General features: G+C 42.8%; 1 protein-coding gene across 3 annotated transcripts; it reads left to right on the forward strand.

Moving 5' to 3' along the window:
* Positions 1-1799: 1799 nt before the first annotated feature.
* On the forward strand, positions 1800-25660 carry PRDM1 (PR/SET domain 1). 3 transcript variants are annotated; one of them, XM_049654078.1, is made up of 7 exons: positions 1800-2649; positions 4295-4534; positions 10979-11098; positions 14924-15176; positions 20587-21695; positions 22164-22292; positions 22668-25660. In XM_049654078.1, the coding sequence occupies exons 1-7, from the start codon at positions 2608-2610 to the stop codon at positions 23238-23240; spliced, it is 2466 nt and encodes an 821-aa protein (XP_049510035.1). In that variant the 5' UTR covers positions 1800-2607; the 3' UTR covers positions 23241-25660. The 3 variants fall into 3 exon arrangements, with proteins under 3 accessions (XP_049510035.1, XP_049510037.1, XP_049510036.1); XM_049654080.1 differs by lacking the exons at positions 1800-2649; positions 4295-4534; positions 10979-11098 and adding an exon at positions 11106-13814; XM_049654079.1 differs by lacking the exons at positions 1800-2649; positions 4295-4534; positions 10979-11098 and adding an exon at positions 13825-14707.
* The last annotated feature ends 781 nt before the right edge of the window (positions 25661-26441 follow it).

Consider the following 26441-nt stretch of genomic DNA (forward strand, 5'->3'; position numbering starts at 1 on the left):
CTTTGTGCTGGACCATACCTAAATATGACTATATGAAATGCTTGTTCTTATGGGGCATGCTTCCTTTATTCCTTCTTTCTTTTTTGCATCTTTGATTTTAAATTATATTTTTGTCTCTCCCTGACGGCTATCATCGCAATAAAAATGGTTTGATGGGGGTGGAGGGTGGGGTACTATTTGAGACCAGACACAAACAGTTGAAGGATTTTCTAGCCCAACACTGTGTTTCAAAATGTACTTTCCTTCAAGTTCCACTCGTGGTCTTCTCCAGTCCGGCTGGAGCACCTGGAACCAATTTTAGGGTTGCCTGGCTAAGCAGCACACTGGTATTTGAAGTTTGAGTCCTCCCCTAGACTCAAGCCCATTTCACCACCTCTGAAGGTGAGTGCAGGCTGATATTAATTAACAGTGAGTTGATTCACTGGCATCTTCCAGTCATTAAAGTAAATATTTGGCTTCAAATCGCCTCTTCCCACCTCAAACATCCAACTTTTTGCCTGTTCCCTTACTCCACCGTGGTTGACTCACCAGCACTTGCATGGTGTATGTGGCCCAAGAACAGAGTTGGACTCTAAAAGGGAAGTGAAATACTCTTTAACATCTGCAGGCGAGACTGCTTGAACAGCAGGCCAGCCTTCAGTATGACTACATTGTTTTTCTGTCCATTGTGGCGCTGACTCAGCATCAGTTAATAAACCCTCTCGAGAAGGCTGGATTTCTCTTGTTTAATTATCATCTTAGAGCTTTCTGAGAACTCTTAGGAATTGTTCATTCAGTTTTATACCCTTAGCACATCTGCCGATTAAAAGCCCTGTTTCCTCTTGGTGCTAGCGTCCCCTCTGGCGTAACATGCAATAACAGTCCCCGGGCAGTCAAGCAGGGAGTGTGTGTTACTTATGTCCCCTAGTGGGAATGTAATTGTTCTGTACTACAGAGATTGTACAAGGACTTTAGACACAAAAAGCATTTCCTGGCAAATAATCTTTGCCTCCCACCTACCCACCACCCCCCCCCAAAAGAAATTCTAGAAAAGTTTCCTGAAGAGAGAAAAGAAATGTTAAAGATAAAGACATATTTTGATGATTGAGTTGGGCTTTTGTTTTGCTTTGTTTCTTCCCGTAAACAAATACTCAAATGTCCACTTCATTGTGTGACTAAGTTGGTATCATTAAGTTGGGACTGGGTGTGTATATGTGGGTGTGTGTGTGTTGGGACGTGGGTGTGTATGCACACGTGTATTTAAAATGTTAGAAAAGACATTGCAGCCTAAGGTTGAAGGAGAGATGATTTCAGAAACAACCACCTATATGAGGCAAGCAGGAAAAGTGGGAGACTTGTGTTTCAGTGATCTAAACAGTAATTGTAATGGGGTGCTTGCTATAAATGGACCCTTTGCATCATTGTTTCTCTGAATTAGAGGATTCCTTGCTGAAGGCACAAGACCATTGAAGGAAGTAAAGCATCTGGTTTGTTTTGTAATGAGAAGCAGGAATGCAAGGTCCACGCTCTTAATAATAAACAAACAGGACATTGTATGCCATCATCACAGGATGTCCTTCCTTCAACAGAGGACTGACTGGGGCTGGAGGAAAAGCCGGACAGGGAGTAGAACGAGCCCCACTAATTACTGCCTCCGTCTGCCCTCCACTTGCAGTGATCAGTTCAACATTCTCTTGAACTGTGAAAAGATTAATGCTCTACACTTTGCTTACACGCGCCCCTCAGAGTTTGGTTGTGGGTTTGGGGAGGAGTGCAAAGGCAAAGAAATTTTCATCTGTAGGATTATAAATTTTCCCTATTTCCCTATTTACTAAAGAGTTGAAAGAGGGAAGTTAGTTCTGCCGAATGTGGATGTATTTCAGTTAGCAGGAGAAATGGAAGCTGACGAGTTTTGGAGGGGAAATGTGCATTTCACGGGCCAGAGCCGGAGGACTAGTCAGCTTCATTTTATTACATCACATGGAAAAATAGTTTCGCATGCTCTTTTCAGGTAAATGGTGTACGTTCGTTAAAGTGTGGATTCGAGCCGAGGAACTACAAAATTTTTAGGTAATTTTTAGGTTTCCCTAATTTAAGGAATGTGCGCCCCCTTAGAAAGTCTCGGCAGGAAGGAGGGCGGGCTGAGTATTTAGAATACAATACAGCCCGAGCGAACGTTGAGGTTAAGTGCTTTCAAAGGGAAGTGAGAAGATTCCAAGTAAATGTTGAAATTCACATGCGAAGAGAGGAAGCTCGGGGCTGCTGGCGATCCGGGGGGAAAGCCCTGGGCCGAGCTCTGCGCGCCTCCGGCGAGTTCAGGTATGGCCACGCCCCCCTTCAGCAGCTGGTGGGAGTGAATCAGACGAATGGGAAATCTGCTGCAGGGAGGGGAAAGGAGCCTCCGGTCTGGTTAACACAGACTGAAAGTGCTGCAGTGACACTCAGCCCTCCAGTGCTGCGGAGAGGCAGAGCAGCGCGCGGCACCTGTCCGCGGCCGAGAGAGCCGGGACGCGGGCGCCAGGGCGGCCGTACAAAAGGAGGGATCGCCGAGGTGCGCGTCAGTCCTCAGCCCGCCAGGGGACGCGGAGGAAATGTGGACTGTGTAGAGATGAGCGACACTTATCTCCGATGTTGGATATTTGCTTGGAAAAACGTGTGGGTACGACCTTGGTAAGGAACTTGATCTTGTTTTTCATCCTGAAATTGATCAGAAATTGTTGTTGTTGTTGTTGTTGTTGTTGTTGCTGTTGCTGTTGCTGTTGCTGTTGGCGTAGTCGCAGTAGAAACCAGAACTGCTTCTGCTTTAGGGCGCTTAGAACTGTCAAACATTTATAAGACTTTTTCCTTATGAATCATTAACCCCTTCAGTTCTAGGCATAATTGTCAATTCATTGAAACTTCGGTAGTGGCTCCTGCCCACCCCCGTCAAAATAACTCCTTTGGGTTGGCTTTATTTTTAAACTTCGCTAGATTTTAACATTTATTTACCATCATGACTGTCCATGTGGGAACTAAATGAAAACAAGCAAGTTTGCTTAAGTCGTAACAGGGGAAAGACAACTTTGCATCTGACTTCTTTTTAAAAGAGCATCATGTTTAGGGAAGAAATAGAAGAATGTAAAAGAAAGCCACCTTGAAGGACTTCCGCCGAGCGCTGTGTTTACATTCTAAGGAGGACACGTTCTTACATGGAAATGATACCCGCGTTCCTACTTTTTTTTTTTTTTTTTAATCAAGCCTTGTCTATATGGGAAAACATTCCAGAAGTTGTTTACCTTTTTTCCTCTCTCTCTCTCTGGAAAGCACTTTTCCTGAGTGCAAGGGGGGATTTGCGGGAATATCCTTATCAGTTTACAAATGGAAGCAGTGCCTGTCCTCGGAGCCTTCTATATTTGTTATAACTTTAGTTACAGTAAACTGAAGCACATCAGTGACTTCTGGGAATTCGTACACTTTCAGATTTAAATGGAAAGTGCTATTTGTAGCTGAGGGCTCCTGAAGGAATTCTCTCCAGGGAATGCTATTGAAGAGTTTTTATGCTTTGTTGTTTTGCTTTTTCAAAATTTGGCGTGAGATGCCCACCAGTCAGAGGAAACTGCCAGGAGTTTTCCCCTTTCGCCCATTTCTCCTCCTCTTTTTCCTGTGCTCCAAATCATTTCTGAAAAGCTGCAGCTCAGGGATGCTGGCAGGATGCAACCCTTCCAGTCTCCCGTGTGAGAGGATGAAAGGGAGCGCTGCAGCAGAGGAGGGGGGGCGTCGAGTTGTTTTGAAAGTTGTTTTGCGTTGGGAGCTGGTGGGAAAGTTCAGTCTTCCCCATTTGGAAAAGGCCGGCTGGGTTCCGCTCCTGCCCCACACGCGCTTTCCATTTTTAGCTTCATTCAGAGGCAGACAGAGCTCCTTCCTCTTCCTCTCCTTGTTTGTGACACTTTTCTGAGGCAGCTTTTCCACAGCGCGGAGGGTCTGGCGGCCATGACCCCAGGCGTTCTGGGACATAGGACCCAGCGCCCACAGCATTTTTCTGCTGTGAGAGGTAAAGCAGGGATTGTTTGGAGGTGTTTCTTTTCTTTTTTCCACCCCCCTCCCCAATGAGGTTGCCACAGTCTGTCTTTCTTTTTTTAAAAAACTAAGTAAGAGTGGCATTTTAAAACCTCGCTTCTTCAAGGCAGTCTTCTTTATACGGCTTTTTGGCTCTTACTCAACTGTACCAAGCACTCTTGCATCTGCTTTTAAAGTCTTCAGACTACTGTATTAGTCATAGCCTCTCACAGGGAGCCACAGGACAATGGGGATTAAAGGCCTTTCCCTTCTCTTCCAGGCTGCCCCGAAGTGTAGCTCCAGTGCTGTGAGGTTTCGAGGGGTGACCGCCGGGACCATGAAAATGGACATGGAGGACGCAGACATGACTCTGTGGACAGAGGCTGACTTTGAAGAGAAGTGTACATACATTGTGAACGACCACCCCTGGGACTGTGGGGCCGACGGAGGGACCTCAGTTCAGGCAGAGGCGTCTCTACCAAGGAATCTGCTTTTCAAATATGCCACGAACAGCAAAGAGGTAAGCCTCTGGTTTGTTGCTGGAGAAGATTGGCACCTGACGCCAAATCTCCCTACTTGCCCTTGTGGCCTCGTATATCCGTGAGAATCTGTAAGTATCAATACTTAATCGATCCCTTAATTCCCTTCTTTCATTGCTTTCTCTTTCCCCAAGTCTGTCCTCCTCATTTCCTGCAGCTCTCAGCTGCTCCCTACTAATTAGTAAACAGTTCAGTCTTTTGGTGAGTTGACACATCTTGGGAAAGCTGCATTGCAGAAGGAGGTGGGCGAAATTGACAGTGACCTTGGAGAAAGCCACTGTCCACCCCCGGACTCCCTGACCCCTGGTCCTCCAATTGTACGGTAGCTTCTGAGGGAGAAAACTTTTTCTTAGGGGGAAAAAAAAAAAAGTTTTTCATGTTTCTTTTGTCTCCTTTTGGTCATGAGATGGCTTTATTCTTTTTAATGAGCCAGCTTTATTAGCTGGGTTTCTAAAATTATTCTCAAAACCTTGACGTGTTTATGAACTGAAGTGATGGTGTAGACCAAGAAGAGGTTCGTGTAAAAGTGTCCTCTGTCCGGATGACTTCAGAGCTAACCACTGTGTTTATCTGCGGCAACTCCTTTGCTCTGGCTGGGCTGGCAGGCCGATTCCTTACTGGCCTCTGAAGTGGGTACACCCTTTGTTGTTTCAAAGGGGCTGGAAACCCAAACTTGGAATGAGCAAAGGATTTGTGTTTACCCTTTTATATAACGATTATAGTGAGGCGTGATGTTTAGCTGTGAAATAACTTGCAGAACCACCTCTGGTTTTGAGAATTCAGCTACTGCAGTTAGTTGTTCTTACTAGTCCATAAGCTGAGCTGGCTTGAGGGAATCAGCCCCCCAACAGACTTCCCACCACCACTACTCCCATAGGTTACTGTCACTTCCGTCACTGTCTTCAGAAAGAAGTGATTCCTTGCTGTAGGAATCCATAATTTGATACTGGGACAATTCATTAGAGCCATGTCAGATCACTTTCCTCCTTCCCCAAGGAACAGTATTTGAAGGAGTCGGGGAGCCTGTTTGGGAAATACTTTGTCTCTTTCCTGTTTGTGTCTGAGTTCAGTGTTTTCGGTGAGGGGGAGACACAGCTGTCTAAAATTAAATAGAGCAACTCTGCTTTGAGTTTCATTAAAGCTTAACCTTTTTTTTTTTCCCCCTGCTGGAAGAATGGAGGCAGATTTTTTTTTAAAAGCAAAATTTAAATTGTAGTTGTACATGAATGTTACCAAAAATTTAACCCCCAGAGGTCAGCCTTAATTATACCTCTTTCTGAAAGCAACCCTCTTCTCATTGAAAGTCTCATAAGATGTGGCCCGTGGAATCAATGTAGGATTTGTTTGGCTACCTAAGGTTTGACTGTGGTTTTAAAAGGTGTAGTGTGTTTTTTCCCATATCACATTTGACCAAATATTGGTCCGTTCTCAGGGTTCATTTTTGTGCTGTGTTGCCCTGTCCTGCCCATTGTTTTGAAATAAAGACCTCTATTCTGTGGTTCATCTTTGGCTTTTAATTCTATAATGTTCTTATTGTCAGTTCAGCTCTTAGCTTGTTTTTCAATTTCCATCATTCTGCTTAAAATCATAGCTCAATAAAGGAATGCCCTCAGATTATTAGTCCAAGGTTCAGAATGATAGTCACTTACCTAAGATGTATTGTGAGAAGCGTGAGCCAGGACTAGGAGCAAAGTTCTCTTGACTTCCCCAGCCACTGCTTCTTGATTATGCTACACTGGCCCCTCTTGGTGTCACTGTGGTTTTATTTATCGCCTTTACATCTTTCAGCCCAATCCTTTATTAAGCTTCTTTGGTGTTCTTTTTTTTTTTTTTTTTTTTTTTTTTTGGTCTGAACGTATAACTTCCTATTTCAGTATGTTCATGCAGTATCTGTATCCCTAAAGAGGGTCTTTTCAAAACTAACCTAATGAGAGATCAGGGCCTTCTATTCTATTTTCCCACATCCGTTCCTAATCATAAAAGCAACCAGGAAGCCAACTTAAATGTAATACTGTCTTACACTCACTTTGGAATTTGTACCTGTTTTTCTGTTTCTTTCTTCCTTTTTGCCCTTTTGGGAGAGGACAGTTTCCTTAAGGTGGTGAAAGAAGCCTGGGGAATTGAGCCATTGAGGGTGTGATACCTGCAGACAGTTCTAGAACAGAAACCTTCAGGATTGATGAAATGTTTACATTATCATTATTCAGTTAGTTCTTTCAGTCCCACCAGCCATGGAAAGAGGAAAAAAAAAAGCTTTCTACGTGGGGTTTTTATCTCACTGATTTATCTTGCCCTTCTTTACATGTTTTCATTTAAATAGCAGAAGATGTTACATTATGTACTGTTGTGCTGACATACTGGGGGATTTTTTTTTAACAAGACCATTTTTCATTATGAATTTGTGCTATGTGTCAGCACCTTTTTTTTTCTTTGGGTTTAAAAACAAAACATACAAACCATATTTCTGATCTTGACCCTCATTTTTAGATTTGGTTTAGAATCATTCTGCACCTTTAATGAGGCTGTTCTTACTTCCTATTTCCAGAACTGAAGCCAAATATAGACCTACTATTCAAAACTTTTAGAACTTTTTTTAACTGATGGGTTATTCTTTTAGGGGGATTTTCCCCTTGTCCTCCTGAAATAATCTTTTGTGAATACTTGAATACAGCAAGATCAATTTAAGCATTTATATTTTAGAAGCGGTAGCCTGTGTTGAGTTTGCTTGTATTCAAGAGGCACAGTGGCTCTGAGTCTGACCTCCCAGAGTCATGCGGTGATAAACATCAGGCCATGATGGGGACTCGCTGAATGTCTGTTTTGATTGAAGTCCATTATTAACTCAAGCCATCTGTAAAAAGTATCTCTCCATAACATGCAATTCCCTCTTCTTCATAGTGCCTTTTATTTGTGAGACAATGTACCATGTTTCCTTTAATACAAAGATAATTATGGAGGAAACCTTCCAAAAACATCTCCCATCCATTCCACCCCCTTTTTAAAAAAATGAAGTGAATTGCAAGCTGAAGTCCTAGTCCACTACAGAGTTCTAGTTATCTCAATGCGAATATCCTTGTCTTCAAGATAGAATTTTAATCGAAGAAATCATTTTTATAGGGGCAAATCTGGGGAGGGGGAGAGATAGCTAGTAACTTAAATCATCTTAATGTAATTTGGGGTGATGATGCTCATACCACATTTAAACTTGAATAAGGTTTCTGCTTAAAGCCCGCTGCTATGAGTGTGTATCTGTATATTCCTTAAAGGAGGAATTGCTTAAAAAAACAAAAAAAAAAAAACACCAAGTTTATATTCTCCTTGATATCAGACTTTGATTTAGCAACCCCCATCTTAAGTTGTGAAATCTTCATTTTGTATGATGAAAAACAAGCCCTTTTTTTTTTTGTCTGGAAGCCTCAGACATCAGGGTGTGTCCTGTAACTGAGGCCACTGACAGAGACAGATCTGCCCAAATGGTGGAAGGATTGGACCCCAACATAATGCATGGTATGGAAGAGCTTGGCCGGAGGCAAGAGAGGGGCAAGGACATGTAGAGGCCAGGGTCTTGTCCCTGATAGGTTAATGGGAGGCACACAGCAGCCTGCCCCTAGTAGTAATTCTTTAGGACCCTGGTCAGTTCCTGTGAAGTTTCCTTCTTGAGATAGGTGAACACATTCTTAATTAGTCTTTTTAGCACTGTGAAATCCAAGGCACACACCAGGTTCCTCTGTAACATGTGCTTGCTCCAAGGATAGAATGTTGTTGGCTCAGGTTCACAGCTGGATCTTTCTAGGGCCAGAGGGAGAATATGACTAGGTCTTCCACTTCCCATTAAAAATGACCTTGGTTTCTGTTGCCCCTCCACAGTTACCTAGCCGAGTACTGTAATCTTAAAATTGCAGCTTGTATGTCCTCTTTGAATAATGTCTCAGACACAGATTTCAGATGAAGGTATTTATCCCGTATGAAAATGCTGGACTGGGAATGGATATAGATGGCATATAAGCCATACAATTCTTTCCAACCTTTGAAATTCTATGATTTTGTGTCTCTGTTTATCCACTTTTGTGTTTATATATTTCCTATAGCTCTTGTATAATAGGAACTTAAAATAATAGGGTTCTGTCTCACTTGTAAAGATAATCCAATATTGAAGGCTCTTTGGCTCTTTTTTAAATCAGAAAACTTTCATAGACCTCTCTTCTTCCACAGACCCTCCTCTTTTTAATTGTTCTCCTCTCTCCTCTCCTGCTTAATTGCATTTGTAAAGTTATAAATGGCAAATACTGTCTTATAGCATCCTCTTGACTTTCTTATACTTGTACTCAAGTAAGTGCTGGGTGGCTATGTCTTCTGAAAATTCTTTTGTGGGAACATGATTCTGTCGAGTTTTTTGGCCATAAGAAAACTGTGTGTGTTTTCTTAGTATAAGATTGATAGATGAGAAGCAAGAGACCTCATTGGTTAAAAAAAGAGCAATTCAGAAGAAAAAACCTGACCTCAATATAATGCTACTTGTTGGTAATCAAGCTCTGACTCCCAAGACACTGTCTTCAAGAGACTATAATTTAAAACAAAGTTGATGAACCAGTTGAGTACCTTTCTTTAAATTACTGCTTTAAAGTGGATATGTTGAAAATATCAACTACTAATTATTGGCTCACCAACAAATGACATTATTTGTTTTTCCTGTTTGTCATTTTAATATTATGGAATAATCACTCAAATGTGAATGCCAAATGATTTGCGTGTCATAGAAGTCAATTCCATGAATTTTTCAAATTAATTAGGTGCAATAATGTAAATAATGAGCCTCTGAATAAGTAAGTCTTCTTCAGCTTTAGTACAAATTTTTATCTCAAGATTGTTCTGAGGCACTCCTGTCCCTAGTCATTTTACTGCCAACAAATACCAATAACGATGAACTGTATTGAAAGGGCACATAGATGTAAATGAAGGCAGAGGAGGAGGATGAAATGAACATCTGCTTTTTTCAGCTCTCTGCCAGAAATTCATAAAGTACCAAAAATAACACTTTAGCTCACAACCTTGTTTCAACTTGTGTTAGGTGTAGGAAATTTTCTTTCTTTCTTTCTTTTTCCTGTCTTTTCAGTCTGGGTACGCTCCATTGAGGCTTGTATATTGAATACCAAATTGTTAAAAAAAAAAAAAATCATTGACTGATGAGAAATGTACATGAGAAAGATTGGACTTTACAACCATGTAGATGTGCTTATTCCATATCCATTTAAACAGATTTAAATTCTTGATGGAGATTTATTGAGGTATCCACGTACATCACAACCAAAATCTGAGAATCCCCTGTGAACATTCACTGATACATATATATTGGGACCTACCATTGCGGGTACACAATTACACAGGAGCCACCGGGCTTCATAAAACCTGGAAATAAATATTCTCTTTTACCTCCCCTCTTGGTCCATGTCAGTAAGGTATTCAGTAAGTAAAAAGTATTCAGTTTTGGACAAGAAAAAAATAAAAATGGGAAAGTGACTGAATAAAAACCAAAACAAAACTGTAACTGCAAAATGTTGCAGAGGACCACTTACAGAATTCTTTTGAATAGTGATGAATTGCTTCCTGATTCGTGGTTGGTGATTTTTTTTCACTCCCTTAAAGAAATTTACGATCAAGGAGGAACTGGCATAGTTAACATGTTTCTTTAGCAAGGCTCTGGTGTGATACATCCAGTCTGAGAAGGTCATTTCCTCAGATCTTAGAACCCACAGCTCTCCTCGGTATAAATTCCATTTCAAAGGATGACTTTTGACCATTGTTGAGTAGAAGATGCTAGAGGAGAACAAAGTTACTTGAAGATCTTTCTTCTATTAAGGAGAACTTACAAGCTATGAAAAAAAAGAAAAACCTCATCTGGAATGAAAAAACATATAATGTGTTTTGCTTCTGGTTCCTTAGGTCTTTGTGGACAACCAAAGGGCATTATTTTGGTTTCTGAGGTTAAAACTATTTTATTCCCCTCAAGCATGCTATGTTTATAGTTTGAGGGAGAAGGAGAAATAAGAAACTAGGAGCAGGCTGAAGTAGTTTACTCTTGACAGTCTAATTCTGCAATATCTGATTCTAAAATCAGGTAAAACAATGGTTATCTTCTCTGTTTTTCTAGCATGAAAAGTAATAATAAAAATAAAGGACCTTCAGTCACCAGAGAATAATCCTTTAGATGATTTTCACACTTCGTTGGGTATTTGCTTACGATCCGGGAGTTTGAAGGATGGCCTCCCCCTAAGATGAAGCTTGTTATTAAAATTATGTAGGCACCATTAATATCTGCTCTCCATATCATAATTTTGTCATTGTTCATTGTACTACCACTTGACAATTCAATGAAAAAGTTAATATTTTACAGTTGAAGTAATTATCTCATATTTTACCCCCTATAGGTTATTGGAGTAGTGAGTAAAGAATACATACCAAAGGGAACACGTTTTGGACCTCTAATAGGCGAAATCTACACCAATGATACTGTTCCTAAGAACGCCAACAGGAAATATTTTTGGCGGGTAAGTAGAGAAAATTGTTTCAGACTCTTTAAGAATTAAGGGAAAAAAATGGAGCTAGAATTGCTGGGTCACTTCCTTTTTCAACCTATACTAGGGCTCACCACAACATTGGGGCCCCTGTGGACGCAGGGCATTGTAAGCAAATGCGATTGAAACTGGTTAAATATGTGGCTCTAGAAAAGCAGCCTGTAGGTGATTAGGGATGGAGATATGGACTGTATGTGAATCTTAATTTTTGCAATTCATTAGAGCTTTGTGATGAAAGGAAACAGTTTGCTGCTTGCTTCAAGGGTAGGTTCATTTGCATTTCTCTGCAAGGAAGTAGTAATGAGTCACCAAGCCTTAGATTTCACCCCTTCTTGATTTCTTGCTGAGTTAACTTTAATTGAATGGAAGAGTAATCGTAAATGAATTAGCTTGAAAATACACGCAGTTAAGGAAGGATGCGTGGAAGATGCCACTAGGGGAATGGAGATGACTAGGACTAGTCATGCATCTACACGTAAAACTGTTGGATGTGACTGTATGCACATTGCTCCCATAACATAAGGGAAATGCTTACAATCATGGGAGAGCATAAAGGTCTGGCCCATACAATTTCCTTTGGAATATCAAGATTAGAAAGGACTTCAAAGATAAACTAATTAGATGGATTTTTGAGTAAAAGGCTCTGAATTAGAAGGGAACAGAGAAAAAAATTGGACTGCTTTCCATCCTCCCGTAGATTTCTAGGATATTCAGTTTTCTCAATTAGAAAATGAGAATATGCTTATTAAATTTAAAAGTAATTTTTTTTATACATACTTGCATAAAATGATCCTGACTACTGGGGAACCATGGTTTGAATTCTTTTATGAAACAGCTGCATGATAACAACAAAAACTGGATTATACTTATTTTGGCCAGTATTTACCGAGGATGCCTATATCTTTTGGACAAGTGTCTTTATAAAAGGCTTCCATTTGGGGATCAGTCAGAAGCTGTTCCATAGAAACAGGATTTTTTTTTTTTTTTTTTTAATTCGGGAAGTTTTGTGTTTTTAGAAATTTATTTTGCTATTTTCCAAACGTGAGAAAATGCTAAGAATTGTGTGCTCACATAAGAGACTGTTAAAAACAGAACAAACTGAGGGTTGATGGGGGTGGGAGGGAGGGCAGGGTGGGTGATGGGTATTGAGGAGGGCACCTTTTGGGATGAGCACTGGGTGTTGTATGGAAACCAATTTGACAGTAAATTTCATGTATTAAAAAAATAAATAAATAAAAATAAAGTTAGTCACGTATTGATTTTAAAAAAAAAAAAAAGAATTGTGTGCTCACAATTTTTATTTAATATTTACACATGCTTGGGGCACCTGGGTGGCTCAGTCATTAGAGGGACTGACTTTTGATTTCAGCTTAGGTCATGATCTCACAGTTCGAGAGATTGAACCCCACATCGGGCTCTGCACTGACAGTGCAGAGCCTGCTTGGGATTCTCGCTCTCCTTCTCTTTCTGCCCCTCCCCCACTCATTCACAAGCGTGAGCTCTCATTGTGTCTGTCTGTCTCTCAAATAAACTTAAAAAAAATCTTTAAAAAAGTAATTACACATGCTTCAAATATATTTACTTCATGACTTCTAATGGGCAAAATGTCAGTGAGTGCATTTTTGCCTTTCTTGCCGATAAAATTTTCTCAGAAATGAGCCACAGAAGTGTGTAATTCTTGGAGTCAAAGGTCTGAATTAACACATGCCAGCATAAGACTTAATGATGTGTGGTCATTTTTTTAAAAAGGCAAGAAATACCTAAGAACCTCCTGTCTCTGTCCCAATTCTCTGGTTCATTAAAGGCTCACTATAAGTAACTGAAATGCTTTCCTTGGGAGGATTTATTTGAATCAGTCTTTCACATACAAAGGATATTGTAGGAGAAAACTCCCCACATGTTGTTAAAAGCATCCTGATTTTGCTGGCAGGAATATGAACATCTGTTGTAAGGAAAGAAAAACTTCCATCCAGATTACACAGGCAAAGAAGAGTAGGGATGTTCAAGTTGAGAAACCAGTGAGTGACATTTCTTGTAACTGTACTATGAGTCAGCACATTTTTAATCTTCCTGATAATATATGGCAATGTAGTGAGGTAAGAGAGAGCAGTGTTCATTTGACGTATGCATTATTTTATTTTCGAGTGTGTGTGTGCATGACTTCATGGCATTGACATTTCTGTCTTTTAAATGAGGATAACAGTAAATTGTAGTCCATGGATGGCTGACTGGAATCTCATACCCGTAGCTTTAGAAAGCAGTCTCCGCCCAGCGAAGAGTGCAGAGCGATGGAACCCCATGTTCCTGGAAGTTTGCACATCAGAGTAAACAAACTTGAAAACCCCTCTTGATAGCAGAATTCACCCAGCCTTGTTCCATTTTCTCTTAACAAAACACACCGCAAAAGCTCTCACAAGCTGCTTTGATGAAGCCACATGTATTTCCCCCTTCACAATTTACAGGAAGTTACTCTTAAAAGAAAGTGATTCTGGTGTTTACTGCCTGTGTTAAAGGGACAGAGTTCCTTTTTGTTTCTGATAACGTTTGAGTGAAATACAGAAACGATTTATAGACTATCATAGTCAGTATGTGACTAGGAACAAAGCAATAACCTGCTGTCCGGTTAGAGCAAAATTTCTGCTATGAACAGTGCCCTACTACGCGAGGACTACAAGTTGCAGATAACCAGGTATTGATTATAGATGTATAAGGAAATTTCTTAAGACTGAAGAAAAAATGGTCCATCTTGAAAAGAGGGAGAGAAAAGCTTTCTGTGGAAGGGGAAGGAGTTTGTTTATAAAGTAGTTTCAGCAAGACTGTAGGTTTTAATTTTTCCTCTTCTTACCTCTGCCTTTTCACTGAGGAGCCTGAGTGCGTGTGTTAACCAGAAAGGAGTGGTACTATGGGGCAAACTTTGAATTCTTCGTTATGCGTTGCCTTTCAAGAACAACATAGCTTATTCCTGTTCTTTTTTGAAAAACGCGTGCCTGTGGCCCTGTGGGTGGTGTTTTAGCCAACCACCCTTCAGATAAGAGGGTTCCCTCTCCTCTCCTTTGGCTTGAGAGACAAGCGCAAGGCCGAACATGTTTATCAAGAGGAAAAGTGACTTCTCAGTAGACTGTCAAATTCTGGCTTCTGTCCCGGTGCTCACTTTGTTATGGCAGGTGAAGTTCACCTTTGCCCCACCCAGTGTTTCCACAAAAAGGCAAGGTTCCAAGTATTCATATGAACAAGTGTTACTTCTGGACTTGGAGGCTTGGGGGTGGAGGATGTTTGCATAGTTTAAGCCTTGGGCGGGGGTGTAGGAAACGGCAAGTACAGAGGCCATAGAAAAAGCTGAGAGACTCAGTTTGACGTATTCAGTTGACTTGGTCTTCTACCCAGTGACTCAAAGCATTAAAAGTCAGCATAATCGGAACTAAAGTTAGTAGCATCGCCCATTTGCCATTCACGGCTGTAGCAAAAGTAATACTCTCTGGTGGTTTGGTCCGCCTCAGGCGGCTCCTTAAATGAAATGTTGTGTTTCATTCTTCTGTTGTTTTTCCCCAAACATGAAAAGACGATAAAACTGAAATGGAAAAGGTAACTGACAAAGTGTGCCTTACCGGTTTCTGCCCTTACTTATGCTGATTCAAGACTACTCTGGCTAAACCGATTTCGTTCTTTTTTCTAACTGGGCCACAGGGAACGAGAAAGCACACTCCGTACTTGCTGTGTTTGTTCTTCAGGGTGCCGGGGAAGCTTTCCATTGCTTTGGGGCTGACTTTCTTTCACACGTCTGTCTTTTCATTTGGACAGATCTATTCCAGAGGGGAGCTTCACCACTTCATCGATGGCTTCAATGAGGAGAAAAGCAACTGGATGCGCTATGTGAATCCGGCGCACTCTGCCCGGGAGCAAAATCTGGCTGCGTGTCAGAACGGGATGAACATCTACTTCTACACCATTAAGCCCATCCCTGCCAACCAGGAGCTTCTTGTGTGGTATTGTCGGGACTTTGCAGAAAGGCTTCACTACCCTTATCCCGGAGAGCTGACAATGATGAATCTCAGTAAGTGGATTATAGAACAAAAAAATAAAGTAAAATAAAAAATGCCGGTAATGTCAGTTCTGCCCCTATGAGCTAATAACATGTTGTTTAATTATATGGCTTCATTTGTTGGGCCAAGTAGGTGGCTTAAACAAGGGACTAGGAAAAGGGAAAACAATTTTTTTTGAGTCCCTATTTTCCATTATGAAACTCGACCATGTAAACTATTAAAAGCTATTTTGAGTGTTTAATTCAGAAAATTGGAGGAAGAAATATATATCCAATTCTAATCCTTCCAAAAGGGGGCAGGTAGTAGTATAAAAGGGATTGGTCCTGACATGCCTAGTCTTTAAGGGATAGCCCTTGTTTGTGGTGATTTGTTGGTGCCTAAAATGTGTATTGAAATATTATAGAGATGCACATTTGGTTATCAACTCACGGTCTGATGTAGAACATCCAGGATTGTCTCTGGAAAAACAATTTTAAAAATATTCTTCTAAATGGATAACTCTAAATATTTTATATCATACCTTCCTTCCTTATGGCAGAAACCTAATCCTAATTATCTAATCTCCTGATCCGTATTACAGTAGCCACCTATCACTTTATTTTTAATTTTTTTTAAACCTTTTAAATTTATTTTAAAGTTTACTTATTTATTTTGAAAGAGAGAGAAAAGGCACAAATGGGGGAGGGGCAGGGAGAGAACCCCAAGCAGGCTCCACACTGTCAGTACAGAGCCTGACTCGGGGCTCAAACCCACAAATTATGAGATCATGACCTGAGCCGGACATTCAGCTGACTACGCCACCCAGGCACCCCTATCACTTTATTTTAACAAATTCTCAGTTCCTTAGGTTTATAAGCTTTTACTTTTTTATTTGACTATAGTTAATGTCCTGACCTCTCTGGAAAGGGCTACCTCATTTTAGTCATTCTCAAGTGATCTCTAGGAACAATTTAAGAATTGCCATAAAACTCCAGTCTGTTGTAATTATGGTTGTATGTTCTCAGTCAGACTGCTAAGTTTTAAGGAAGTTTTTAACATTAAATCCTTCTGGATTAAAGTTTTGGCATCTAAATTCTGAAATTTTTGTAACTATTTGATTTGATATTATTTCAAACTTACAGAGGAGTTACAAGAATAGTACAAAGCATTCCCCAGATAGACCAACTATTGATAATGAGGTCTCAGTTGCTTTATCTGAAGGCTGAATTACTTTAGTTCACGTTTTCACCTTTGAAACATTTGGAATGAATGTTAATTTTAACATAAATTAGAATTTTGAATTTTGACTTTAATTTTGGGACCTGTTAACAAACCAATTACCTATCCTAGTCAGGTGCAAGCCAATTCTGTAGCTATTTGGTGCTCATCCCACACTGTCTAGTTTACTTGATCTCCCTAGGATCTCAATACTGTGTTTGTCGCTTTCTGAAAAGGTGGGGCTGTAAAAACTTACCAACCTCCCTCATAGGATCACCTTTTAGGTTTGCATTCGTGGTCCCAAACCGCCCCCCCACCCCATACACACACACACACACACAATCATTGCACCCTTGAGCTTCAGGAAAAGGTCTTGGACTCATTGGAAACAAGACGGCTTCCAACCTGAGCATGAGGGGGGAATCAGGTCCTGATGAAAGGTGTCTGTTCTTTTCCCTCATGTCTCTTCAGAGCTCCCAAGAGTCTGTCACATGTGCTGAGCACCCCAGGAGCCATTCAGCTGTTTGGGCCACTCCCCACGGCCTGGTGGTAAAAGACAACTTCTATTCTAGCAGCTTCTCTCACTAGAGAAGATGTGAGGAAGGTGTGCTGCTTACTCTTGACTTTCTCAGCATGGCAAGTCACTTCTTGATGGTCTCCTTATACTCCTTGATCTTAATCATTCATGGATTCAGAGAAAGACCTTGGTGGTTTTTTTTTTTTCTTCTTCTTCTTCTTTTTCTTAAACAGTAACTCTGTTTGAAGTGACCCACCCCAGTGACTTTGCCCCAACCATGAAGAAGCTTTCTCACATATATCCTTCACCCTGTGTGGTTGCAAAGGCCCTGCATTTTTATTCCCTGATGAAAGGCTTTTCACAGTATCTAAAATTCAAGTGCTTAACTCTTTGTGTACAGAGCAACTTGTGTGTATACCGCGAAATGACACTTTCATTCCCACAAATGTCCCTTTTCGTCTGTGCAGAAATTTTTCTAAATGGAGGTTTAACATTTTCAGATACCCTTTCCTTGTCCAGGATTCTTAGTCAAGAATGAGAGTGAACAATAACCAGTCACATTAAGCCAAGACTCCTGCTGCAGATTGTGAAACCAGTTGTCCTAGGTGTGGTGTAGCTGATGATTGAGCCTCTGATCAGGAAAATTTCCACTATTTCATCAGGCCTAATAGGTAGATTGTGTCTTCAAGTGAGTTGTGTTGGGTTTCCATGCTTCAAGCACAATAAGAGGTCTGTGCCAAAATCTCCGTGAGGACTTTAAATGGCAGTGATGGTTCCAATGGGAGAATTTTGAGAAGAGATTCTAATTAAACGGAGGTAAAAAAAAATAATAAGTAGCCAGAAATCACAAATTGGCGTTTTTTAAAACTAAAAGAGTAGAAACTATTAAATTTAACTCTTAACCCCTCCCAAGTTTTTTGGTATTTTTTTCCTATGTATCTAACCAACCCATCTAGAAAACAGTTGACCAAATTATAGACTTCTAAATGTTAATCTGCTTTCTCAGTTTCAGTTGAAAACAGACTTTGTTTTGCCTACTGCAGAACTTCTAGGTTCTTTCTTGTAGTCTTGGGGGTTCTTATTATAGATCGAAAATGTGAGTCGGCATAATTAAGCCATTCAGAGCCTTCAGAAGCAGTTCACTCTTGAAATGACTCCGTCCGCCTACAGCCATTTAAGATTTAAGAACAAAAACAGATCTTGATTTTCTTCTTCATGTTAACTCAAGCTGCTGCTGAGTGGGAGAGTCAGAAATGACACCAGCTCTACTGATTACTCAGCTGCTGAAGGATGATTTTTTAAAATGTACCTTCACAGAGATATGCTCCATGACTTCCACCTTAGAACATCTTAGGGGACTAACATTTCCCTCTGGATATTGTTTTGGAAGAAGATACAAATTGATTTCTATAAAGGCAGACATCTACTGTGATTTTACTCTAGGCCAGGCCCTGTGCTAATAAGTATTTTGCATAGAAAATGATAAATTCTGATTTTCCTATCATTTGGCCTAATCATTAGCTCTGTTTTCAGTTTATTTATTTATTTATTAAAAAAAATTTTTTTTAATGTTTATTTATTTTTGAGACAGAGAGAGACAGAGCATGAACGGGGGAGGGTCAGAGAGAGAGGGAGACACAGAATCTGAAACAGGCGCCAGGCTCTGAGCTGTCAGCACAGAGCCCGACACGGGGCTCGAACTCACGGACTGTGAGATAATGACCCGAGCTGAAGTCGGACGCTCAACCGACTGAGCCACCCAGGCGCCCCTCTGTTTTCAGTTTAATAACTGAATTATCGGGGTGGCTAGTGAGAACACCTGACTAAATATACGAGGACAGTGCTACTGATGGACTCCCGCTTCTTGCTTATGGTTTTAATTTGTTGAATTTTAGAACCAAGAGAGTATTGAAGCCACCAGAAACATTATGAGACTCAGGTGTAATGTGCCACATAAAAATGGCAGAAACAGGACGGTGACGTTTCTGTATGTTCATTTTAGTAGGGTGACATCTTTTTTTAAATGTGGTCCTACGTGGGTGCCTTCAAATTGTTCTTTTTCACCTCCATAAAATTCCTTCCTGTGGCTGTGAGATGCCTCGCCTATCAGTTTTCCAACTTCGTTGTCTCTCTTCCTTTACCATTTCAGCTTTAAAAAACAAAAGTGACAATTTGAACTTCCTGCCTGCTGGGCCTCACTGAAAGACTGATATTGGCCCGATAAGGGGTTATTTATTTTGGTTTAGTGGCTTCAGAAATCCCTCTCCCTCAACAAGCTCTCCATCACTGCCCCCATCAGCATCTTCCCTGATAGTGTCCTGGCTGTGTTTATTCTGGGGCTGCTGGCTCACCCTGGAGTAACTGATAACAGCTAGCAGGAGATAACATTCTCCGAGGGCCCCTCTCACACTGGAATCGAATCCCTCAAGTCTGTCAGCCCAGAGAATGGATTTGAAAAGTTCAGAGTCTGGACTTCCACAGAGTTCATTTCTAGACCTATCAGATATCAGGCCTGGAGTGCTTTCTCAGTGAAATCAAACGGAAACTTTTTTTTTTTTAAGGCGACGACGAATGATACTTTTACAGAGGCTTCCGCATGGTCCCCCAAACCTGTCCTCTTAGGATGCAGAGGCCAAGAGCTCTCCTGCCTCCCAGAGCATCCTCACACATGGGAGGGTTCATGCCTTCAACCTACTCCTACTCATGGGGTAGCTATTCGGTTGGAATGATCGCCCCTCTGATAACCAGAGCTCCAGCGAAGGAGCGTTAAGTTTTACTTTTGATTTCCAGGGAAGGCTGAACGGGTTGTTTTTGGTGTTCCCTGCTCTCACTGGTGTTTTCCCAAAGGCATCGTTTGTTCAGTGTATTCGGAGGGGCAGGGCTGGCGATGGCCCGAAGAGTCTGGAACTGTCCTCATTGCTGCTGTTCCTAAGTAGTGTATTTACCGAGTAATAATATAGAATAAATGCTTTCATCTTAGCTGCCTGTTTTCTTTGGTGCTCTAAGTAATTGAACTGGCTCGGGAAGTGCCTGTTGTGGTTTGGCAGAGAAGAGTAGGTCACGCCTTGTGATTCCAGGGGACAGCACTGCTGGGAGCCTGGTTAGACCAGACAGAACCTTGGTGCAGTTCCTGTGCGGTCAGCAAATCGGAGGGGAAAGGGTGGCATCCACATTGCTAATCTATTTGGCACAGGCAGTTTGAACAGGGTTTTATCAAATTCGTATTAAACAAGAATCGAGGTGAAAACTGATGACTGCTTGTTACTTGAAATGAGTCTTAATCTTTCACATCTAGTTCGCAGGGTGTGCTGATTTCCTTTCCGTATACTGTGAACATCAGAATGACTTTTATTAGCCTCTGACACCCCCACCCCAGGATTTTTCCACCCCCATTTTAATGGAAGCTCTCCTATTCTAGCTTGAACAGCACTTTGCCATCATACGGTTTTTACAAGTAGAAACAGAAAAATCCAGACGGTGCTCTTCATTTGAGATGCTGCCACTGTCCCCACTCTGCCGAGAAGGAAACCGAGTGGTGTGTGTAAGCAAGTGGCCCCGGGCCCTCTAGAATGAAAGGGCGTTGAGAAGCCAGGTGTCTCTCGCTTGTGGCCAGCTGGCACTCAGGTTTTCTCCAGGGAGAGCGCAGCTTTGGAAATTCACTTCAGTTCTCTCTAACCTTCTGCGTAACCGTCGGTTCTTTATTTCAGCACAAACACAGAGCCATCCAAAGCAGCCGAGCACCGAGAAAAATGAACTGTGCCCCAAGAATGTCCCAAAGAGAGAGTACAGCGTGAAGGAGATCCTGAAACTGGACTCGAACCCCTCCAAAGGAAAGGACTGCTACCGCTCCAACATTTCCCCCCTCGCCCCAGAAAAGGACGCGGACGACTTCCGAAAAAACGGGAGCCCCGAAATGCCCTTCTACCCTCGGGTCGTTTACCCGCTCCGGGCCCCTCTGCCGGAGAACTTTTTGAAAGCCTATGGGATGGAGAGGCCGACCTACATCACTCACTCCCCCATCCCGTCCTCCACGACCCCGAGCCCCTCGGCGAGAAGCAGCCCCGACCAAAGCCTCAAAAGCTGCAGCCCGCACAGCAGCCCGGGGAACACGGTGTCGCCCCTGGCGCCCTGCCCTCCGGAACACCGGGACTCGTACGCCTACTTGAACGCCCCCTACGGCCCGGAAGGCTTGGGCTCCTACCCGGGGTACGCGCCGGCCCCGCACCTGCCCCCGGCCTTCATCCCCTCCTACAACGCCCACTACTCCAAGTACCTTCTGCCCCCCTACGGCGTGAATTGCAACGGCCTGGGCGCCATGGGCAACATGGGCAACATGGGCGGCGTGGGCAACCTGGGCCTCTTCCCCCGGCTCTACCCCGTCTACAGCAGCCTCCTGGGCGGCGGCAGCCTGCCGCACCCCCTGCTCAGCCCGGCCTCCCTGCCCAGCTCGCTGCCCTCGGACGGAGCCCGCAGGCCGCTGCAGCCCGACCACGCGCGCGAGGTGCTCGTCCCGGCGCCGCACAGTGCCTTCTCCCTCCCCGGGGCGGCCGCCAGCATGAAGGACAGGGCGAGCAGCCCCACCAGCGGGTCGCCCACGGCAGGCACGGCCGCCTCGGCGGAGCACGTGGTGCAGCCCAAAGCTACCTCAGCGGCGCTGGCGGCCCCCGGCAGTGACGAAGCCATGAATCTCATTAAAAACAAAAGAAATATGACGGGCTACAAGACGCTGCCCTACCCCCTTAAAAAGCAGAACGGCAAGATTAAATATGAATGCAACGTTTGCGCCAAGACGTTCGGCCAGCTCTCCAACCTGAAGGTAGGCCTTGCGGCGTCGGGCTGCCCGCTAGTGCGCCTGCGCCGTCCCGGTGCGCCCGCCTGCGCCCCCGCGCCCCTGTGCTTTGCTCGCTTTGCGTTTTCAACAGTTGGAGACCCGGGCCGGGAATAGCCCGTGGGGCGGGGGGTGGTTTAGTTTGCTTTTGCCATCGCTGGCTGTGTGGCTTTGACCTGGTTACATCTCTTCGGCTGACTTTCCTCAGAATAATGAGACCGTGGGGTTTGGGCTGGAAGATCAGTTTATAGAGTCCTGCTGGCCCGTGACTTTTGTTCCTTTCGTTCAAACAAAACAGAGCGTTCAGAAAACCTCGGGGCTCTGCTTGTTGGGCTTAAGCTTTATCCTGATGGTTTTCTTAAGATGTTTGCATCATAAATGCCCGAGTCCTTGAGCAGACATGTGAGGTCTTCTGGCCAACGCAGAGCACGGCTAACCCACGTGGCTTCTTTCCAGGTCCACCTCAGAGTGCACAGCGGAGAACGGCCTTTCAAATGCCAGACTTGCAACAAGGGCTTTACTCAGCTGGCCCACCTGCAGAAACACTACCTGGTACACACGGGAGAGAAGCCACACGAATGCCAGGTGGGCAGTGTCTCTTGGTAGAAGCATTAAGCTCTGTAGGAGGTGTCTGAGGCGTGCCCACCCTTTGTCATATAGCCCGCAGTTTAAAGCAACACGAGAATTCTGCCTTGCCACCGGCCTACAGCCTTGCATCTGCTGATGAGCCGAGATGGTGACACAGCCAGCTTCCAATGGGTGGAAAATGGCAGGGGAGTCAACGCCTCCTGGTGTGCAGTGTGCCCACATCTCCCTGTTTGCTTAATGCCACACCGTAGGTGCCACAGGGAGGCTTCTCGCCTCACGGGTTGCTGGGCGTTGGTATGTGAGCTTGCCCTTCCCATTGGCAGCTCTTAATCTTCTGGTCTTCCCGTCTCTGCCCTCTTCCCCACACTGTAGGTTTGCCACAAGCGATTTAGCAGCACCAGCAATCTCAAGACCCACCTGCGACTCCACTCTGGAGAGAAGCCGTACCAGTGCAAGGTGTGCCCTGCCAAGTTCACCCAGTTTGTGCACCTGAAACTCCACAAGCGCCTACACACCCGGGAGCGGCCCCACAAGTGTGCCCACTGCCACAAGAGCTACATCCATCTCTGCAGCCTCAAGGTCCACCTGAAGGGGAACTGTCCTGTGGCCCCGGCCACGGGGATTCCTTTGGAGGACCTGACCCGGATCAACGAAGAAATCGAGAAGTTTGACATCAGTGACAACGCCGACCGGCTCGAGGACGTGGAGGACAACATCGATGTGACCTCTGTGGTGGAGAAAGAAATTCTGGCCATGGTCAGGAAAGAGAAAGAAGAGACTGGCCTGAAAGTGTCTTTGCAAAGAAACATGGGGAATGGACTCCTCTCAGGGTGTAGCCTTTATGAGTCATCAGACCCGTCCCTCATGAAGTTGGCTCACAGCAACCCACTACCTCTGGGGCCTGTAAAGGTCAAACAGGAAACAGTAGAACCAATGGATCCTTAAGATTTTCAGAAAACAACAAGTGTTTTGTTTTGTTTCGTAACTTATGACTTGGCAAGTCAGGGTGCCTGTAGCAGATGCTTGTACATAATTCCAGTGCTGCAAAGCTCTCCTGACAGCAGATGGTTTCCCCTCACCTCTCTGGAATAAAAGAAGGAACTCCAAAGTTATGGAAATCTCAGGGCATAAATGAGGCAAAGACAATATATATATACATATTATATATACTTATTTACACCCCATCTATATATTTGAACCTGTGTATTTTGACTATTTGTGTGGATATGTTTGCATAGCCTTCCCATTGCTAAGACTATTGCCTAGCCATAATTATTTTTTCAATGATAATCCTTCATAATTTATTATACAGTTTATCGTTCAAAAAGCAATAATTAAAAAAGTTTACAATGACTGGAAAAATTCCTTGTAATTTGAGTTATAAATGTTAGAGTTTTGTCTTGTGGCCATTCTTTGTAGATAATTTCTGCACATCCGTCTAAGTACTTAAGATTTGGTAAAGAAATACATTACTTCAGTTGACCTCCCTTTGTGATAACAGTTTGAAAACGAGGTTTGGTATTGCCAAAGTTAGACAGTTGATGTGTTAATTCATAAGATCTGTCATTTGAGCAGCATTGTATACCTTGGGGGGAACGTGTGCAGAATTACCCAACAATAACTTAGAAGAAACAAGAAAGGGAATCTTGTGTGCTTCCGTAGGTAGTTCAGATTTTTTTTTTCTTCCCTAGCCAGGGATTTACCAGAAAGGAGACAAGGCTTTGCCGACCCGTCTCCCTCTCCAAAATGCAGGGACACCCCACCCCAAAGTCATGTGACCATTCAGAGTGGTCACATGACTTCTGCATCCCAGTGTATTATCTGAAAATGTGAAGAAGACAAAATGCCATGTTTCAAACCACTGCAAAATGTTCCCAAAGCACAGGTGGTTTCGTATGTTTGAGGTTTGGGGGCTTGAGTCTGGGTGTTGTTACTGGGTTTTTTGTTGTTGTTATGTCAAAATTGCACAAACATGGTGCTCTACCAGGAAGGATTTGAGGTAGATAGGCTCAGGCCACACTTAAAAAACAAAAACCGAAAAACGGGTATTCTTGTTGTCTTAGGGTAAAAGCAGGCAATGCATGTTCCTAGTCCCAATACATCAATTGTATTTTTTTTTCTGTAAAACTCAGATTTTCCTCAGTATTTGTCTTTTTACATTTTATGGTTAATTTAAGATGAAAGGGCATTGCAAAGTTGTTCACAACAATTACCTCATTGAGTGTGTCCAGTAGTGCAGGAAAGGATGTCTTATCTAATGATTTGCTACTCTAGAGGAGAAACTAAGTGTGCTCCAGAAAGATAGAATGTGTGCCATTCTGTCTTTTACTCTGCTAAGCCCAAAGATTACATGTCAGCATTCAAGGTGTAGCAAAGAATGATGTATATTTATAAATCTATTTATACCACTATACCATGTGTATATATAATATATTTATAACCACTTAAATTGTGAGTCAAACCATGTAAAAGAACCTACGCTTCCTAAGGGCAAAAAAGAAAAAAAAAAACACAAAACAATCCTTTCTAAGATTTTGCTTCACACATGACCTCACAATCACATTGGTGAGCTTGGGCACCCCCTCGCCATTGGAAGAGACCTGAAAACCTTGGTGCAAAGGCGGGGCACTGCATAACAACCAAGGAGAGAGAGTCCTCATTTTTCACCAATAAGGACAATCTAAGATGGCTTTATTTTTGTTTGGCCACGTTATGAGTCCGGTCACACCCAAGTCACAGAAATAGTCCCATTACTCCCTTTACCACTGTTAACTTTTCTCTCTTCATTTCCTTCCTTCCTAAATAACTGATGCATCACTAATCAACCTGGTTTATATATTCAGCCTTTTATTGATGGCAACTAATGACAACCTGCAGAAAAGAACAACAAATTTAGGATAATCCAGGGAAACCTAAGAGCCTTACTGATCTGTTCCTGTAAGTAGCAAAACTGACAATTTCTTTATGGATCAGGGTTTGACAAACACAGTCCTTAACTGTAGGTAAACCAAAGCATCACACTCTGACATTGACACCAAATACTTCCTATTCTGCTCCTTTGTTCTTTTCCCTTTTGTGCTTTCTTATTTGTGGGAATTTTTACCAAGACCTGTGTGGCTTGCGACTTCTTGATTCTCTTTACCATTTGACTTCCCCTCGTAGGCCTCTTACATGTGAATGTTGAGCCCACAATCAACAGTGGTTTTATTTTTTTTCCTCTAATCAAAGTTAAAACTGACCAAAGTTATTGGCTTTTTACTTTGCTAGAACAACCAACTATCTTATGTTTACGTACTGGTTTACATTGTTATTTATGTGCAAATTGTCAAAATGTAAATTAAATATAAATGTTCATGCTTTACCGATACTTGTGTAGTGTCTTCAGTGAAGGGCCAGTGAAGCGACATCTTGACCGTACTGTAAGGGAACACATTTGAACATGACACGGTTTGCCTCTCTCCTGCCCTGTCCACCCTCCCTGCCAGCAAATGATTCCTTCATCTCCCACCTCCATCTGAGACCACACTTGTGAGTGATTGCAGTGTTGATCTGTCTTCTCTCATAAGTGTAAGATTTTTCAATTATGAGCTATGAAAGTGTTCTCCAAGGAAAGCATTTCAAACATTAGCCAGTAAATGGGGGAAGATTTATTTGCTTTTGTTGGGTTTTGTCTGTTTTACTTTCTTGATGGGGATGGGGTGGTGGGGAGGTAAGGAAGGCTTAGATCAATTCCGGAAATGCCTTCCTAGCCTCATGCCAATGTGTGTGTGTGTGTGTGCGCGTGTGTGTGTGTGAACCCAACCCACTCACGGGTAAGGGGCCCTTAGGGAAGCCCTGGAAACCAGGTTGAGGAATAACACTTTGCCCAGTCACGTTTTTGCTTCAGTAGCGAGCACTGAGCATGCCACAGGGAATAAGTTCTTTTGTGCTTCTGCATAGTCTTCCTGCCCTACATCCCGTGGTATTTTTTTGTCCTTTCACATTTAGCCCAGAAAGTAGATCTGCCACTTGTTCATTGAAAACAAATTTCAAGAAAGCTGTTTTACCAGAATCTGGCCATTGTTCGGATGAAACCCAGGGACATGGTGATTTGGCCATGCAGTCCCAGTGGTCATGTGGTGGGAATGGGTCTATTTGCTTGTCCAT

The sequence above is a fragment of the Panthera uncia genome (genome assembly GCF_023721935.1).
Source record: "Panthera uncia isolate 11264 chromosome B2 unlocalized genomic scaffold, Puncia_PCG_1.0 HiC_scaffold_24, whole genome shotgun sequence".
NCBI lineage: Eukaryota > Metazoa > Chordata > Mammalia > Carnivora > Felidae > Panthera > Panthera uncia.